General features: G+C 40.0%; 1 protein-coding gene across 2 annotated transcripts in view; it reads right to left on the bottom strand.

The window, feature by feature from the left end:
- Positions 1-6,629: 6,629 nt before the first annotated feature.
- CD8B (CD8 subunit beta) overlaps positions 6,630-12,476 on the bottom strand; it is a 46,520-nt gene continuing 40,673 nt past the window's right edge. Inside the window, exon 4 of one of the 2 annotated variants that reach the window (XM_009442808.4) lies at positions 6,630-6,999. In XM_009442808.4, coding sequence (XP_009441083.1) covers positions 6,896-6,999 — 104 coding nt within the window. In that variant the 3' untranslated portion in view covers positions 6,630-6,895. The remainder of the gene's footprint in view (positions 7,000-12,476) is intronic. The other variant, XM_009442805.4, reaches the window with a different exon arrangement.

Raw genomic sequence — 12,476 nt, 5'->3', positions numbered from 1 at the left:
CCCTACAGCCTCGTCCCTGGCTGGGGCTCCAGCTCCCCAATTTCTCACCCTCACCACCAGGAGCTACTTATCTTATCACAGGCTCACTTAGATTACCACTAGGAGATTACCACTCGGGTGGGGTGGAGGTGCGGCGGGATTCACATTTTGCAAGGGATCAAAAAAGCGGCTAATTATGGCATTTCTAGCCCAAGGCATTGGCCAGAGATTTTGCGGGTAGGCCCCTTAACCTCCCAGCATCTCGCAGTATCTACCGATTAGTGCTGAGCCTCCTGTGCAATGCATCCGTCTATAGATATGGCCAGAATGGGTCGGGCTTGGTGCGCGGTGGCTCACTGCTGTAATTCCAACACTTTGGGAGGCCGAGGCGGTCGGATCAACTGAGGTCAGGAGTTCGAGACCAGCCTGGCCAACATGGCGAAATCCTGTTTCTACTTAAAAAAAAAAAACAAAAAACAAAAAACAAAAAACTAGCCGGGCGTGATGGCGCAAGCCTGTAGTCCTAGCTACTGGGGAGGCTGAGGCAGAAGAATCGTTTGAACCCTGGAGGCGAAAGTTGCAGCGAGCGGAGATCGAGTCACTGCACTCCAGGCTGGGGGACAGAGCGAGACTCCCATCTCAAAATAAAAAAAAATAATAATTTTTTAAAAAGAAAGAAATGGCCAGAATGTCAAAGCTTTAATGGTGGGTAGAAGTCCCCAGACTTGAGAGTCTCGTTCTCCCAACTCTCCTTCCCCGTCAGAAAGTGCGAAGGGACTGGACTGGAGATCCTGAGCGGTCCTGGGTGCCGGGGCCCCGACCGGGGCTGAGCTGGTCCCCTGGTCGGGACGGCTGGGCAGAGGTGCCGAGGGGCCGCGGGCGGCCCTTCGCTGGCTCATTCGCATCCGCAGCCCCTCAAGAAGGCCCTGGGCCCGCAGGGAGGAAGAGGTGAGCACCCGGCAGGAAGGAGATGGGCTTGGGGGCTCGGGGCGTGACCTGGGGCAGGTGGAGCGTCCGGCCTCTGATGTCCCGCGCAGGACACTGAGGTCGCGGTGCAGAGAAGGGTTGGCGTGAGGATCTGACAGCCTTGCCCGCGCTGGAGACGGGGAAAGGCTCGCAGAACTAAGGTGCGGGGCGGGGGTGCGGGTGCCAAGGTCCCTCTGAGGTTCGTTTGGCTTATTCACCGATTTCATTCCGCTCTTGGTTTTAGTTTACCTGGAAGGTCCTCTCCTGCGCTGGCTCTGGGGGTGCTTGGAACCAGAGCCCCTTAGTCGAAGCGTGTCCTGCTGCCAGCTACCACCAAGTCCTTAGGCCGAGCCCGTTTCTCTCCTGGTGATGTGAATCCTCGTTTGTTGTTGTTGTTGTTGTTTACTGAAGTCCCGGGTTGATTAGACACAGCAATGGAAGCTGGGGGTGGCCTGGGCCGTGCTTTGAATTTGTGACTTTAGCAAGTCCCTAAATTCCTCTCTGCCTCACTTTTGCTGTCTTTTTTAGGTTAAAAATATTTTGGAGAATAGAAAACAGAACAAAACAAAAATAATGGCTTATAGTGCCAATGTGGAATTATAGTCACTCCTAACATTTTGGTATATTGTTTTGCATTTGCTTTGTTTTTATTCTATGCTTATATATTTTTAATTTTTTTCCATCACTGTCATCATATTTCCTATTCAGGTCTCCAGCCTGCTTTAAAAATTTTTTAATCATAAAGTTCCATAAAAATTTTATTTCAGCCAATTTCTTTTATAACACGTTCTTCATGAATCTTATCTGATATCTGCATAATATTCCACTCATACTTTGCACAATTAATTAGACATTAAGGTCGTGTGTACTTTTAAAATTATGATACAGTAATTTCTAAATAGTGTATAATTTCAATTTTTGTTTCTTAGTTATCATAACAGTTCTTAAAAGGTGATAACAAATTTTTAAGTGGATATATTTTTTTCCCCCTTCCTTGGTTTATAATTTTTATTGCTCTGTGGTCTGAGAATGTGGCTGTATTTATGCTTTTTGAAATTGAAGTTTTTGATTGATGGTTGATTTCGTAAATAAGTTTAGGCACAGTTTTGTATAAATGATGGGGCACAAAATTCTTTATATTAGATCAAGCTTTGTAAAATGTATTATCCATATCTGCTATGTCTTTTTAAATTTTTATCTACTTGATCTAATTTCTGAAAGAGCTGTAAGTTTTTCAAATGTGTTTGTGGATTTACTATTTCTTCTTTATATTTATTTATTTATTTATTTATTTATTTATTTTGAGACGGAGTCTCGCTCTGTCACCCAGGCTGGAGTGCAGTGGCATGGTCTCGGCTCACTGCAAGCTCCGCCTCCCGGGTTCACGCCATTCTCCTGCCTCAGCCTCCCGAGTAGCTGTGGTTACTGGCGCCCACCACCACGCCCGGCTAATTTTTTGTATTTTTTAGTAGAGACGGGGTTTCACCGTGTTAGCCAGGATGGTCTGCATCTCCTGACCTCTTGATCCGCCCACCCCGGCCTCCCAAGTGCTGGGATTACAGGCGTGAGCCACCGCGCCCGGCCTCTTGTTTATATTTCTAACAGTTTGTGCATTATATATTTTAAAGTGATGTTATGGAGTATAAAAACCACATGGCTGTTAAAGTAATAAACAAAGAAACATTTTGGCTTATATATCTTTTTGTGCATTTGAATTATTTTCTTGGTTTGAATTTTTAGAAGGAAATGGCTCTTAAAGGCAAGTTGGCCTTTTAAAGATTTGACAGATGTATACTGTTGGCTGCATCAGAGTTCTTCTTTCACTAACCCCTGGTCAGCCCCAGGAATTAAAAAAAAATTACACACACACACACACACACACACACATACACACAGACACACGCATATAGTAAGTCTTCACTGTCATCCATAGGTTCTTGGAAACTGCAACTTTAAGCCAAACAACATATAATAAAACCAGTTTTTCAATCAACATTGTAACAAAACAACATTGAATGAAAAAATACTTTTTGAGGATCTGCTGTATGTTATTTTGCTTAAAATCACAGTTTCCAAGAACCTATACATGATGTTAAGTGAGGACTTAGTATGTGTGGAGTGTGTGCGTGTGTGTGTGTGTGTGTGTGTACATGCATCAGTGTTATTTTGGGAGAAGCAAGAAGTGGGATAATTTTTACAATCTCCTTTGATTTTTATTGCGGTTGACGGTTTTTCTGTAGATCTGTAATCACTTGAATTTTCTTTTTTGTGTGTGGATTGTCTGTTCTTGTCCTTTTGTGCTTCTGTTTTCTAACTTTTAACTGAAGGAGGTTAATGTCTTTCAGCTCTTAACACTGTAGGAATTACATTGCTATTTCTTCTACCACAAAACACCTTATTGAAAAAGAAAAACTCCGGCACACCAAACAGATGCCTCAAATTCACCCTGACTGCCCCTGCTCCCCCTGGATCTTAGCAGAAATTTCAGTGTGGCAAACAAAGCAGATAGAGTTCCTATGGGGCCTAAAGCTTATGCAATTTGGGAAACTTCTTTAACCATTTTTTTTTGAGTAGTGAGATTTTAGCATATTTTGGCTAAAATATGGGGAAAAATAATGCCCAGTGAGATTACATGATTTTCCTGGGATTGATAGATTCATGTCTCAATTTCCATCAGAGAAAGGGAGTGGGGTGGTGAGGAAGGGAAAGTAGTATGGAGAGTTAGGACCCTTTGCCTTCTTTCAGGGTAAGAAAGAAAAGGAATGAGCTTGCCATACACAAGCAGCCCCATTCATTTGTAATATTCCTTCGGTATCCTTTTATTATCTGTGAGATCCATAGTGATGATCTCTCTTTTGTTTCTGATATGAGTAATTTTTGCCTTCTCTCTTTTTTTCTTGGTTACATTGACTAGAGGTTTACCAATTTTATTGATCTTTTCAAAGAAACAGCTTTTGTTTTATTTTCTCTATTGTTTCCTGTTTTCAGTTTCATTGATTTCTCTAATTTTTATTATTTTTATTCTTCTGCTTGCTTTAGGCTTGTATTGCTCTTCCTTCTCTTGTTTCCTAAGGTGGAATTTTAGATGGTCAATTTTAGATCTCTTTTCAAAATATGTGTATTTAATGCTATAAGTTTCCCTCGAAGTACTGCATTGCTGCATCCCATGAATTTTGAGAAGTTGCATTTTCATTTAGTTCAAAATATTTTAAAATATCTCTTGAGATGTCTTCTTTGACCCATGTGTTATTTAGAAGCATGTTGTTTAATCTTCAAATATTTGGAGACTTTTCAGCTCTCTTTTTGTTATTAATTTCTAGTTTAATTCTGTTGTGGTCTGACAGCATACTTTATATGATTTCTGTTCATTTCAGTTTGTTAAAGTGTGTTTTATGGGAAATAATGCAATCTCTTTTGGTAAATGTTCCATGTGAACTTGGAAGAATATGTATTTTGTTGTTGGATAGAGTATTCTATAAATGTCAATTAGATCAAACTGGTTGAGAGTGCTGTTGAGGTCAATTAAATCATTACTGACTTTCTACCTGCTAGATTTATCAATTATTGAGAGAGAAGTATTGAAATATCCAACTATAATAGTGACTTTGTGTATTTTTCCTTGCATACCTATCATTTTTTCTCTCAGGTATTTTGATGCTTTGCTAATACATGTATGCATGTTAAGGATTGTTTTGTCTTCTTGGAGAATTGACCCTTTTAATATTATGTAATGTCCTTCTTTATCCCTGATGATTTTCCTTGCTATAAAGTCTGCTTTGTCTGAAATTAGCTACTCCAGCTTTCTTTTGATAGTGTTAACAAGATATATCTTTCTCTATTCCTTATAACCCATCTGAGTCTTACATTTAAGGTGGGTTTCTTGTGGACAGCATATGGTTAGGCCTTGCTTTTTTACTACTCTGACAATCTCTGTCTTTTACTTGGATATATTTAGACCATTCACATTGAAAGTGGTTATTGATATAGTTGGATTAGTATCTACTATGTTCGTAACTGTTTTCTGTTTGTTACAGTTGTTTTTTTGTCTCTTCTTTCCCCTGTCCCGTCCATTGTAATGACTGTTTATCAACGTTTTCCCAAAGATTGCCTGAGCTCTCAACCAGTATCATGTCTACCTCTGTGTGCAGCAAAATATACTTCCTCATACCTGTGCATAATAAGGCAGGTGTGAAGGTGTTCATGCAGCACTGCCTTTAAAGTGGGAAAACCCAGTCTTCATCAATGGGGCAATAGGAATTTAAATTGTGGTTCACCGACCTACAGGAATACCAGGAGGCAGTCAAACGTAAGCCAATACATCTATATGTCCTGGAATATAGCAAATTCTGACATATATTGTCAAGTAAAAAAAGCTAGTTGCAGACCAATATATATATTATAACTCTTTTAGGTAAAAATCGTGTGTGTGTGTGTGTGTGTGTGTGTGTGAATGTCTAAATTCACAGAAAAACGTGTGTCTAAATGCAGAGAAAAATCTCTAGGTTTATATAAACTGTGTGTTTTTACAAACTGATGGCAGATTTGGGAAAGCAAAGAAATATTAATTATATTTTTTCTGACAAAACTTATATTCATGTATTTGTAAGCTTTAAACACACACACACACACACACACACACACACACACGCACAACTTATTTAAGACCAGACTGGCCAACATGGTGAAACCCTGTCTCTACAAAGATACAAAATTTAGCCAGGCATGATGCCAGGCACCTGTAATCCCAGCTACTGGGGAGGCTGAGGTGGAAGAATTGCTTGAACCCGGGAAGGTGGAGTTTGCAGTGAGCCAAGATCACACCACCGCACTCCAGCCTGCGCAACAGAGCGAGACTCTGTCTCAAAAAAAAAAAAAGAAAGAAAGAAAGGGCTGGGCATGGTGCTCATGCCTATAATCCCAACATTTTGGGAGGCTGAGGCAGGCAGTTTGCTTGAGCCCAGGAGCTCAAGGCCAGCCTGGGCAACATAAGGAGACACCGTGTCTACAATAAATACAAAAATTTGCCAGGTGTGGTGGTGTGCACCTGTAGTCTCAGCTACCCAGGAGGCTGAGGTGGAAGAATCGCCTGAGCCTGGGAGGTCAACGCTAGAGTGAGCCGTGATTGCACCACTGCACTCCAGCCTGGGTGACAGAGTGAGACCTTGTCTCAAAAATAAAAAATAAATTAAAAGTAGGCCGGGCCTGGGTGGTTCATGCCTGTAATTCCAGCACTTTGGGAGGCCGAGGTGGTTGAATCACCTGAGGTCAAGAGTTCGAGACCAACCTGGCCAAACATGGTGAAACCCCGTCTCTACTAAAAATACAAAAATTAACCATGTGTGGTGGCATGTGCCTGTAGTCCCAGCAGGCAGAGGCAGGAGAATCACTTGAACCCAGGAGGCAGAGATTGTAGTGAGCCGAGATCGAGTCCCTGCACTCCAGCCTGGGTGACAGCGAGACTCCGTCTCAAAAATATATAAATAAATAAATAAAAATAAATTTTTAAAAATCAAAGAAGCTTAAAAATGCTTTCCTTCACAAGGAAAGAACATCTGCCTGACATAAGTAACCCTCTCTAACCTCAGCATTTGGCGGCTGTTCTGAAATGGGTGGTCCATACTCATGGTGATCTGGTGATAGAGATGCAGGAAGCAAAGATATTCCCCAGTACTTGCCAAGCTCAATGGTTCCCTTTTCCCGGTCTTTAGGATTTGGGGCAAATTTATTCAAGATGGATACATTTGGTTCCACAAGGGGGACACTTTGGGGTTCACAAGGATGGGGGCCACAGCTCACCAGGGCAGAACTTGAGCCCCCTATGACTGGGGGGGTTGATGGTGGCAGAGAAGTCTCTGCTGGGTGTGTGGGAGGATCCCTCTGAACGAGGGAGGAATCTGGTAAAAGTAGTAAAGATCCACTCATCAGGACCTGTGCTTCTTGCCTATGATTTTCAGGATCCATGGGTTAAGCAGCTTCTGTGAGGTTGTAGTATTGCTGTAGTATCCATGCAGGCATCGGGGGACAAAGATTCCTGATATACCTTCCCCTTGAGGCCTTGCAAAAAGAAAAACAAGAGAGTCTCAATACATGCACCAAGTCAAGGTGTTGGTTACTTATTAAGTAATGACTGATTTTTTTCTGTGACTCAGTCGAGTCAGATGTTGTGTCAAATTCAACACAGAAAGAGCCAGGCATATAGCACTTGATAGGCCTAGGGTTACCACAGGATCCAACCACATTTGATTCAGGATCTCAAAGCCAGAAAACTCGGTTTCTGTTTCTTGTGATTTCTTCTCAGAAAGAGGAAACCACACACAGAGAATTACCTGCTCAGTTATTCCTCAAAGTTAATATCATTTGGGAAAGCGGGTGAGGGTTTTATCCTTCCCTCTTGGGCATCACTGTCAATTTTATTGCCATGGTTAATCAAGGTGAATTTCAATAGTGTCTGACCTGCAAATTAGTTTTCTGCCATTTGGAATCAAGGATGTATGGGTCGACAGCTGCAGGAGACTTCAGAGACGTCCCCATGCTTAAAAAATTTCTCTCAGGAGAGTAGTAAGGTAGGGTGGCTCTTGTCATCACAGGTTGGAAGACAAGACGGTCACAAATGTTAGAGAATTTATTCTGATGGAAACTTCTCCTCCGGGGTACTTTATAATGGACATGAAGACTCAACTTCAGGAAGATGTAAGTTTTCCCCAGTTCATCTACAGATCCAGTGCATTCAAAATGCCAACCAGATTTTGCTCACAAGCTGATTATCAAATTCATATGGAAGTATAAAGGGCCAAAAATAGCTGAATAATTTTGCTGAAGGGTAAGGGGGGGGACCCATTATTCCACATATCATGATTTATAAACTCTAGTAATTTAAACACAAATAGAACAATGAAAGAGAGTAGGGGGCCTAGAAAATACAGATGTGAACATGTTGGAGATGGCTGGGCACTCCCGTGGGTAAAGGATTCGATCATTAGTGCTGTGACATTGGCTTCCCATGTGGGAAAAACGTAAAACTTGAACTCTATCTCAAACCATTCACAAATGTATACTCCAGATAGAATAAATATGAAAAGCAAAGTTTCAAAACTTTTTTAAAAAATGTGTTTTTAAGACAGAGACATGATAAGGCACAGAATTTCTTGGTCAAAATATAAAAGGACAAGCCATAAAAGTGTGATGTTACCATTCGAACATTTGTTTAAAGTATGCAGGGCAAAAACCAATACAAAGTTAAAGGACAAGTCTCAAATTCGTAGAAGATATTTGCAGTGCATAAAAGCAACAGAAGATCTTTATCCATAACATATCAGACTCTCACAAAGTAATAAGTTAAAGACAGCAGAATTAAAAATGGGCAAAGTACGTGACCAAGCCAATATCCAAATAAAAAGATGCCAAACATTACTTGAATCAGTGAGATGCAAATGAAAACAACCAATATCATTTTATATTCAAATTAGCAAAATGAACAAGACCAATAACATCAAGCATGAGGGAGGATATGACCAAATAACTGTGATGCAATGTTGATGGGGATGTAAATTGTTACAACTGCAGTGGAGATAATTTGGGATATCTAGTAAAAATATCTATTAAAAATGAAGATGCTCTGGCCCCAGAACTTCCACTTCCAGATTCATTGCTCAGAGAAGTTTTGATGTATAAGAGTGTTCACAGAAGCACAAACAACAGAAATTGGAAAATTGTAATAATAATTATAAACTAATATCTAATAGGGGAATGAATAAAATTGTAATACATTAATAAAATATGACACAATAAATGAACTAGATCCACAGGCATCAACACAGGTAAATCTCAAAAATATGTTGAATGAAATAAGCAAATTTTAAAAGTGCATGTACACTCTGACATTATTTATAAAAAATAAAAGCACATGCCATATATTATTCATTATTATGTCATTGTTTATAGATACTTACATAATAAGAGAATCACAAGTATAAAAAAAGCCTGGAGGCAGAACCCACAAATTTCAAGATAGGGTATGCAGTATGGAGGATGGAATAGGGGTGAAGAAGGGGTCTCAACACAAACATTTTATTGCTTGAAATAAAAGACTGAAGCAAATTTGGCAAAAGTTAAATTTGCTAAATCTGACAGATTTATTTAGCAAATCTGCTAATTTGCTAAATAAACTTGAAGCTAGTATGTTACCTTCAGTAGTTTTCTTTATATTTGGCATAATTCATAATTCATGGGAGAAGGTAATTACATATTAAAAATATATATTCACTGGCTGGGTGCAGTGGCTTATGCCTGTAATCCCAGCACTTTGGGAGGCCAAGATGGGTAGATCACCTGAGTTCAGGAGTTCGAGACCAGCCTGGCCAACATGGTGAAACCCTGTTTCTACTAAAAATATAAAAATTAGCCGGGCGTGGTGGCGGGCACCTGTGGTCCCAGCTGCTCAGGAGGCTGAGGCAGGAGAATTGCTTGAACTGGGAGATGGAGGTTGCTGTGAGCCGAGACTGTACCACTGCACTTCAGTGTGGGTGACAGAGCGAGACTCCATCTCAAAATAAATAAATAAATAAAAATAAATAAAGTATATATTCATAATTAACAGAGTAACTGTATGTAATGAGTACCTGCTGTGTTCCAGGCACTGTTTAAAGTACAGGCATACCTCATCTTATTGCACTTTATTTTTTTATTGTGCTGCACGGATGTTGTATTTTTAGCAAATTGAAAGTTTGTGGCAACCCTGCCTGGAGCAAATCTATCAATGCTGTTTTTCAATAGCATGTGTTGACTTTGTGCCTCTGGATCACCTTTTAATAATTCTTGCAATACCTCAAACTTTTTCATTATTATTGTGTCTGTTCTGGTGACCGTAATCAGTTATTTTTGATGTTACTATTTTAATTGTTTTAGGGCACCATGAACCATGCCCATTTATGACAGTGAACTTGATCCATAAATGTTGGGTGTGTTCTGACTGCTCCATGACCAGCCATTCTGTATCTCCTTCTCCTTAGGCCCCCCATGCCCTGAGCCACAAAAATATAAAAATCAGGCCAATTAATAACCCTACAATGGCTTCTAAGTGTTCAAGGGAAAGGAAGAATTGCGCATCTCTCACTTTAAATCAAAAGCTAGAAATGATTAAGTTTAGTGAGGAAGGGATGTTGAAAGTGGAGATAGGCTGAAAGCTAGGTCTCTTGTGTCAAATAATTAGCCAAGTTGAGAAGGTAGAGAAAAAGTTCCTGAAGGAAATTAAAAGTACTAATCCAGTGAGCACATGAATGATAAGAAAACGAAATAGCCTTATTGCTGATATGGAGAGAGTTTTAGTGGTCTGGGTAAATCGGAACAGCCACAAAATTCCCTTAAGCAAAAGCCTAATCCAGAGCAAAGTCCCAACTCTCTTAAATTTTATGAAAGCTGAAGTGGTGAGGAAGCTGCAGAAGAAAAGTTTGAAGCTGGGAGAGGTTGGTTGATTCAAGTGGTTTAAGGGAAGATACCATCTCCTTAACATCAAAATGCAACGTGAAGAAGCAGGTGCTAATATAGAAACTAATAGGTGCTGCAGCACAGCAGGTTATCCAAAAGATCTTTCTAAGATTATTGACAAAGGTGGCTACACTAAACAACAGATTTTCAATGTAGACAAAACAGCCTTATATTGGAAGAAGATGCTACTAGGTCTTTCATAGCTAGAGAGAAGTCAATGCCTGGCTTCAAAGGACAGCCTGCCTCTCTTGTTAGGGGCTAATGCAGCTGGTGACTTTAAGTTGAAGCCAATGCTCATTTACCATTCTAAAAACCCTAAGTCCCTTAAGAATTATGCTAAGTCTACTCTACTTATACTCTGTAAATGGAATAGCAAAGCCTGGATGACAGCACATCTGTTTAGAGCATGGTTTACTGAATATTTAAAGCCCACTGTTGAGACTCACTCAGGAAAAAAGATTCCTTTCAAAATATTACTGCTCATTGAAAATGTGCCTGGTCACCCAAGAGATCTGATGGAGATGTACAAGGAGATTAATATTGTTTTTCATGACTGGTAAAACAACATTGATTTTACATGGACCAAGGAGTAATTTTGACTTTCAATTCTTATTAAGAAATACATTTTGTAAGGCTAGAGCTGCCACAGATGATGATTCCTCTGATAGATCTGGGCGAAACCTTCTGGAAAGGATTCACCATTCTAGATGCAACAAAGAACATTTGTGATTCATGGGAGCAGGTATAAATACCAACATTAGGAGGAGTGTGGAAGCAGGTGATTCCAATTCTCCTGGATGAGTTGGAGGAGTTCAAGACTTCAGTGGAGGAAGTAACTGCAAGTATGGTAGAAATAGCAAGAGAACTAGAAACAGAAGTGGAGTCTGAAGACGTGGCTGAATTGTTGCAATCCCGTGATCAAACTTAACACATGAGGAGTTTATTCTCTCTGATGAGCAAAGAAAGTGGTTTCTTGAAATGGAATCTACTCCTGGTGAAGATGGTGTGAACATTGTTGAAATGACAACAGAAGATAGAGAATGTTACATAAACTTAGTTGAGAAAGAGGCGTCAGTATTTGAGAGGAGTGACTCCAATTTTGAATGCTGTTCTACTGTAGGTAAAATGCTATCAAACAGCATTGCATGCTACAGATAAATCTTTTGTGAAAGGAAGAGTCAATCAATGTGGCAAGATTTGTTGTTGTCCTATTTTACGAAATTGGCACAGCCACGCCAGCCTTTGGCAACCACCATTCTGATCAGTCAGCAGCCATTGACATCAAGGCAAGATGCCCTCCATCAGCAAAAAAATTATGACTCACTGAAAGCTCAGGTGATTTTAGCATGTATTTGGTAATAAATTATTTTTTGATTAAGACATGTACTTTTTTTTTCAGACATAATGTCTTTGTACACTTAGTAGACTACCTTATAGGGTAAACATAACTTTTATGTACACTGGGAAACCAAAAAATGAATGTAACTGGCTTTATTGTGATATTTGCTTTATTGTGGTGGTCTGGAACTGAACCTGAGATATCTCTGAGGTTTGTCTATGCTGGAATTTCCAAGGTTAGTGAAACATCCTTTCTGCAGCCTGAGTGGTGAGATTTAGGCTAGTCTCAAAAATATAAAAAATAACTAGAATATAATGTAATAACAGTGATCATTAAGATAACAATGCTAGCAGCTACCATTGACTGAGTAGTATGTGCCATGCACTCTGCAAGCACTATTTTATTAATGCTCATGTGTGAGGTAGATATTATCATTATTCTTGTTTTATATTCAAGGTTCAGAGAGGTTAATTCACTTGCTCAGAGTCACACAGGTAGCCCAGATCTGCTGTGTGCCAGCCCTAATTACTGAGCCATCCTGTCTGTCCCACCTTTTCTGACCCAACTCCCCACTTCTGAACCACAGGCGGTGTAGCTGGCTTTGAATATACGTGCTCTTTTTATATAGGTACTCTTGAAAGGATCAACTTTACTTTTTTTTTTTTCAAATAATCCAATAACTTTGACTTTTTATTAGGTTACACTGGCC

This window comes from Pan troglodytes, chromosome 12 (assembly GCF_028858775.2).
Source record: "Pan troglodytes isolate AG18354 chromosome 12, NHGRI_mPanTro3-v2.0_pri, whole genome shotgun sequence".
Classification (NCBI taxonomy): domain Eukaryota; kingdom Metazoa; phylum Chordata; class Mammalia; order Primates; family Hominidae; genus Pan; species Pan troglodytes.
This window is presented reverse-complemented; position numbering and strand designations above follow the sequence as displayed.